At 35.3% G+C, this 6,431-nt stretch overlaps 1 protein-coding gene across 1 annotated transcript; it reads right to left on the reverse strand.

Moving 5' to 3' along the window:
• Positions 1 to 1,328: 1,328 nt before the first annotated feature.
• LOC143417110 (uncharacterized) lies at positions 1,329 to 3,018 on the reverse strand. Its single transcript, XM_076882739.1, has 4 exons — positions 2,940 to 3,018; positions 2,537 to 2,682; positions 2,056 to 2,109; positions 1,329 to 1,892 (listed from the first exon to the last, which is right to left on the reverse strand). Exons 2-4 carry the CDS (start codon positions 2,663 to 2,665, stop codon positions 1,602 to 1,604), a joined length of 474 nt encoding a protein of 157 aa, XP_076738854.1. The 5' UTR covers positions 2,666 to 2,682; positions 2,940 to 3,018; the 3' UTR covers positions 1,329 to 1,601.
• Positions 3,019 to 6,431: the final 3,413 nt, after the last annotated feature.

The raw sequence follows: 6,431 nt of genomic DNA on the forward strand, positions 1-6,431 counted from the left end.
AACAAACAGACTCTTCTCATACACCACCATCCTGAGATAACAGATGAGAGATGATAGCAGACTGACTCAAACCTATGGCACACACAATGTGAGTGGTCCTCCAGTGCTGGCTCATCCTTACTCTCTTTTCTGTTCTGATCTTCAATCCGTGTGTATGTGTGTGTCTGTTACAGTGGCAGAAATCGTTGAAATAGTTTCAACATGGAAAACAAGTGACATACAATAACTCAAAGCACAGGGTTTCACATGTGGTTTGGAAAAATAAACTTTTTAAAAAACTCTACTAGTATAAGTTAACTTTAGAATGCACTAAATGATAAATGCATTGTTTAGATATTTCAAAAGTGGACAAGCAATTTGGGTGGCACGGTGGTTAGCACTGTTGCTGCACAGCAAGAAGGTCCTGAGTTCAATTCCACCATCAGGCTCGGGTCTTTCTGTGTGGAATTTGCATGTTCTCCTTGTGTTTGTGTGGGATTACTCCAGCTTCCTCTCACTGTGCAAAGATGTGAGGATAGGTTAATTGTTTAATCTAAATTGAAAGTGAGTGCAAATAGTTGTCTGTCTTTGTGTGTTCGACTGGTGACCTGTCCAGGGTGTACCCTGACTCTTGCCCTATGACAGCTGGGATAGGCTCCAGCAACCCTGAACAGGATAAGTGGAAGCGAATGGATGAATGGACAATTTGGATTATATGTTACATAATTTGTAAATAGATTACATGCATTTTAGTTGCTAGGGATATTACATAAAAGAAAAAGTTGTTTATTTTTGCGAGAGATACAGTGTCTCACAAATGTGACACAAGCCTTTGCATTTTTTTGAGTTTTTTTAGTCTGTTTCTTATTGCTGAATCATGAACTCTGACATGAGACGTGTGAAGTTTGTTTCTTTAGATCATGGCACGATGTGGTACTTTTTGGGATCTTTTAGCCTGCTTCACTTTATCAGAGTAGTACTGTTCAAATGATTTCTTGATTCAACTGGTCTGCCAGCAATCAGGCCTGAGTATGTTTAGTGAAACTAAACTAATTTAATCACAGTTAAATCACGATTTAACAAGACGGGCAATTACTTTTTCACACAGGACCAGGCTGGTTTGGATTACTTTTCTTCCTTAATTAAAGGAGTCATCATTTAAATCATTTGACCATTTATTCAAGTGGCATTTGTCTAATTTTTTTTTTTTTTTTGATGATCTGAAACAGCTACAGTTAAGTGTGACAAATATTCTAATGTGCTAAAACACTAGTAAATGAGGAAGGGGACAAACACTTTTTCACACCACTGTAGATATTTTGACAACAAACAATACTAAAATTCGGTATATGTCTTTATTATGTGTCAATTTATATAAACATTGCTTCCACTAATGAAAACAAGACATGTCAGAAAAAGATGGGAGTACCACAGATGTACTCCCATAATATCCTCTGAACAGTTGTAGCTAATAGCAAAATCCTAGGTTACTTTATGTCAAACTGTAATGAAGGATGACAGAAAAAGTTAAACCATAGTTTTACAAAGTACTATATGACAGGGGAACTAAATAGATTCTATTAGAGAAAAGGAGAGAAAAAGAAAAAAGACTGACATTTAAGTTACAAATCAGCTTCCTGTTCCTCAAGAAATTCAATAAGTTTCTTAGTTTTTCCCAGTTTCTTCTCACTTTCCTCAATTTTTTCGCCGATCTCCTCGTGCTTCCTGTTAATATAAGCTTCTGTTTGCTTCACATAATTCTTAACGTTCTCCATAAATTTATCTAGTGGAGGAAAATCAGCATCATGTGATGCTTGCATGGTTTTCTTCATCAGTGCGATCATCGGGTCCATAAAGCTCATGTATTCATTCATCAGCTCTGTAGTGGAGGCCACCTCTTCCTCATGCTCAGCCTAATAGGACAACATTTAATCACTTTAATAACATTACACAAATTCAGTTTACTACTGCCACATTATAATTTTTTTAATATGTAAACAAATCACCTTTACAGCTCTCTAATACACCACTACTCTTAGACAATGTTTGGCAAGTATGTGAGAAACATGTACTGACCTTCAGTTTTTCTATTTGTTGTCGTGTTTTCTGATAGGTTTCTCTGAGTTGTTCCTGAAAATCCAAAGTGACCATTGAGATGGTTATTGTTCAATAGATGTATGACTGAAGTTATAAAATACTGCATAATGTAACAAATACTAATGATATTAGTGTTATTATGAAACACTGTTTTCTGTTACATTGCTGCTTTGGTGCACAAATGGCCTACACCATTTCTGTCTGAAATATAACAGTTTTGTGTTGTTGTTTTGCTTATTTTTGTACTGTTTCTTTTGTTATAATCAGATAGAAATGTCAAAAAGTCTGAATAACATATAAAGAAATGGAAAAAAACCCAACACATTTCATAAGAAAACGTATTTGTGGTCACTCGCAAAGTCTGTTGACTTGCAAATTACTTCAATAAAGTCACTGAATATTAAGCAAAAACTAGTGGTCCTTAAGTGTAAAATTGCTGACTGAGCAATGTTGAATGTACCAGTTGGTCCTTGTCTATCAGGGCACTTGAAAGGCAAACCAGACACAGCAGGGTGAACATGAGAAACAGGCCTTTGGTGGTGCGGGAAACAGTCACTCCACTGCTTGAGGCTAAAGCTGCTGCTGCCATCACTGTTCTGTTTAAGTCTGTTTCTAAAAAGAAAATGTACAAGTGTTAGGAAAAAGAGGTGAATAATACGTTTCCAGACTGGAGAGTTTTAAATTCTAGCTTCATTATTATTTTAAATCAAAAGATTTAAAACATCAAGATGTTTGAAGAACACACAAATTACAAAGAAATGCTGAAACTACTGAACTGCAACACATTTTGTAAAATTTTCAAATCATTTTCTAAAAGTCTTAAAATAAACTATGAGATGATCAGTTTTAATTTTCAGACTTACCTGTAACGTGAAAAGAATCTGGTGAATGAATAAATGACCAGAGCTCCTTTGTCCTTTTAAATATACACTGCTGTTTCCACCTCCCATTTCCTCCATGTGTGTGGGTGTGTTCCAGTGTTGTTCGTATTATGTCAACTGAGGTGATAAAACTATTATTTTTGCTTGCATTTTTACGTCAGGCTTTCACTTTTGTTTCACAGATATTTGCCTGTTTTACTTCACAGGAATTCTATGTGAAAATGCAAAACGCGACTGCTTAAAAAACACCCTAGCCCATTTACTGCTGCCACATCATCTGAAGAATCAACTTATTGTTGAAGCTGAGAAATTTATTTGACACATGATGGTGGTGAAATTGCTTTCAAAAAGTTTTTTGTTTTGTAAATGTAAGGAGTAGAACATACAGAGATTTATTTTAAAATGCAGGGAGTAAAAGTGAAAAGTTGCTAAAAAAATAACTACTCAATTACAGACAAAATATTTGTACTTTGTTACTTCCTACCTCTGCCTGTCGGTAATGAGTTATAGTAACATTTTTTAAACATACACATCACATAAGTTTTAATATAATACATAGAAATAGAACTACACATACATACAAATAAAAATAAAAAAAATCAGCAGCTTTTTTTGGTTTTTGTTGTAAATCACAGTATTTGTTGACTCGAATATTAGTGCAAAATCACTCAAGAAGGAATGTAATACATTTTTAAAAAATGAAGAGGTGGCATCACAATATGCTTTAATAGATTACACTGGCACGCCAATACTGGCTCTCCTGTGTGTGTGCTTGGGTAATTTGTTTCTAGGTGTGTTGCACTATGTTTTCTCGTATCTATAAGACTTCTTCCATATTTGCATTTGAAGCTCAGGGTTTCACATTTGATTAACAAATAACTTTAAATGCCAATAACTAGGTGTGTGTGTAGGTGTGTGTGTCTCACAGTCAGTTTCCTAGTATGTGTGTGTAATGTTTGGGAAATAATTACTGTTCATCATTGTTTAATCCACATATCTACTAAATCATTGGGAAGTAATTATATAGAGTGCCTCACTCACAGAAAAGGCAATCACTGGAGTTAAGTTACATGAGTGTTTTGAAGTATATCTTATAATCAAACTCCCATTGAAAAATATTATAACACTTGCAATAAGTTACACACATGTTGGTATACCTCATATAATTCATCCCACGTTTAGGTTTGTTATGAGCATGCGTAATTAAAGCAGCATGTTTGTAAATACTTTGTAAGAAGCAGTGAAATGTCTGTCTGCATCCTTGAATTCAAAGTCAAGCGAGAGGACAACAAAGCCCTCAGAAAAGTTTTAATAGAATAACAAAATCCCAGAGTTATGATAGAAGGAACATAGATGCAAGCACAGGGAACAAGGATGGTGGCAGTGAAGGACATAGTGCCACCTAGGGGTGAACAAGTTGCCAAGATCAAACACAGGCATGGGCAAAGTCATGGATGCAAGGATTAAATAATGTTAGACTGTTCCAGAGTAAAGGAGGGAAATGGCTCCTGTTGTTTAAGTAAGAGTTAGAATGAGTCCAGACAGTCTGAATGTGAGAGTTTGTCTTTTGTCTTTTGTTGAGTCTGTGTGCTATGACTTAACAAAGTGTGAGGCATTGTTCCTTTGGCTCCAAGTTTGACCTTGCTCTTCTATAAACTCTCTTGTCCAACAGAATTAGGTCTTTTCTTTTTTTCCCCTCTTGTTTATTTGAGTACCCTTTTTGACTCCAATAGAATAAAAGTCAATAAACTAATTTTGAGATCTTTTGAGAGAGAATCAGGCCTTCCAGCCACACGTTTATGAGTACAGCAGAGTACACAAAAATACCTAAGTGACAAAAACAGAATTAAAAAAAAACTGTGAAAGAGTGCAGAAGGCACTACATTACAAAAGTAATGTTTAACAAACAAACAAAAAAATGTTTATACCAATATTTAAATTGGTTATGTATATTCTAGCTAATCCACTTCAGTGGCTGACAACTGGTATTGAAAAACAAAGTTGTTGATTATATTAAGAGATGCAAAACACTTTCTGACACTCCTTTTTGCTTATTAAAAAGTTATAACTATGTTTTAAAGACTGAAAAAGAACAACAACAATGTTTTATTTACATTTTACACAGCATCTCAGCTTTTCTGGAATCGTTTTATCTCCCTTTTCGTTTCAAGATATTCCTTAGTCGCTGCTTTTGACCTGAGATTGTCTCAGACAGCCCCTGAGCAACAGGTGTAGACACTGATGGGGCTACAGCTTGATCTGGCACTCCCCTGTGCTAACTGGAGAGAGAGCATAGGAGATACAATACAACTAAACAAGCGACCGGCAAACACACCAAAACTTAATCACTGTTCCTTCAATTTATATCCCGGACGAGCCCTCACATTGTTATGTCCCCACGAAGAGGTCCAGGGGTGTGAGTGTGGGGACCAGTAACAAATGGGTCCGGAAATAGAATGAATAGGAAAACAGATAGAGTTGTTCTATTCATTCAATCAAGTTGTAGAAATGTCTGACAGAGGACTAGTGGAAACAGCATGCACATGAGCTCAGTATTGAGTGTAATGGAAACGGTTAAGAATACTTGTGTACATTTTACAGCATATTGTAGTTTTTTAAAAAAAAAAGCTTTGCAAGAATTTTAAGCAAACTTTTTCTCACTTTGTCATTATTAGGTATAACATATAGAATCCATTTTAGAATAAGACTTTAACATGACAAAATGTGGAAGTGAAAGTGAAGCGCCGTGAATGCACTGTATGTCCTCTATGTTCTGACGCTCAAAAATGTTTCATCAGACCAAAATCTGCCCTCACTGCCATGGTGTGACAGTTACACATGGAAAGCATCTATATAGATGTTAACTGAGCAAGTCTGTACATGTACTGATTATCTCGTTGAATTACTGTTTTTCTGAAACAAAAAGTTGGTTGTGACGCTGAGAGAGCACAATCTATTTTCAAAATGATTGGACTGGTAAGTTTTCCCTTTGATTTACTTCAGACGGTAAAGTCTGCGCTTAGAAAGAAATCAAAGGAAAAAACAAGCACAAGAGTAACTACAAAAAGTGACCAGCAGGTGTCGTACTTTATCAGGCACCCTCTCAATTGTCTCAATATATATATATGTATATTTAAATATGATGTTGACAGTAACAGCAAACATCAACTTCCTGGTATTGTGGTCGCCTTTAACATAACACAGATATTTAATTTTAACTGACTAATATTCACATCCATTTTTTAATACTGAATATTTTTTTCATGATTGGAACTAGATTAAGTGTTACATCTGCAGTAATTATCACTTAGATTTAATCACAAACTTGACTCTGGAAACAGACTCAGCTCTCAGGTATGCAAATATGTCCATCCAAACTTTCAAGTATTGGAAAGTTTATCAGTGTGGCATTTTATTTAAAATAAAACTCTGACTATTCATGCTTTACATCCTGGGTCTGAATTTGAATGTAAA

Source organism: Maylandia zebra, linkage group LG3, assembly GCF_041146795.1.
Source record: "Maylandia zebra isolate NMK-2024a linkage group LG3, Mzebra_GT3a, whole genome shotgun sequence".
NCBI classification, from domain to species: domain Eukaryota; kingdom Metazoa; phylum Chordata; class Actinopteri; order Cichliformes; family Cichlidae; genus Maylandia; species Maylandia zebra.

Coding starts and splice junctions, on each gene's coding strand:
- LOC143417110 (XM_076882739.1), bottom strand. CDS start 2,665: ATGGCAGCAGCAGCTTTAGCCTCAAGCAGTGGAGTGACTGTTTCCCGC. Junction 2,110..2,536: donor TGATAGACAAGGACCAACTG/GTACATTCAACA, acceptor TTGGATTTTCAG/GAACAACTCAGAGAAACCTA. Junction 1,893..2,055: donor AACAAATAGAAAAACTGAAG/GTCAGTACATGT, acceptor TTGTCCTATTAG/GCTGAGCATGAGGAAGAGGT.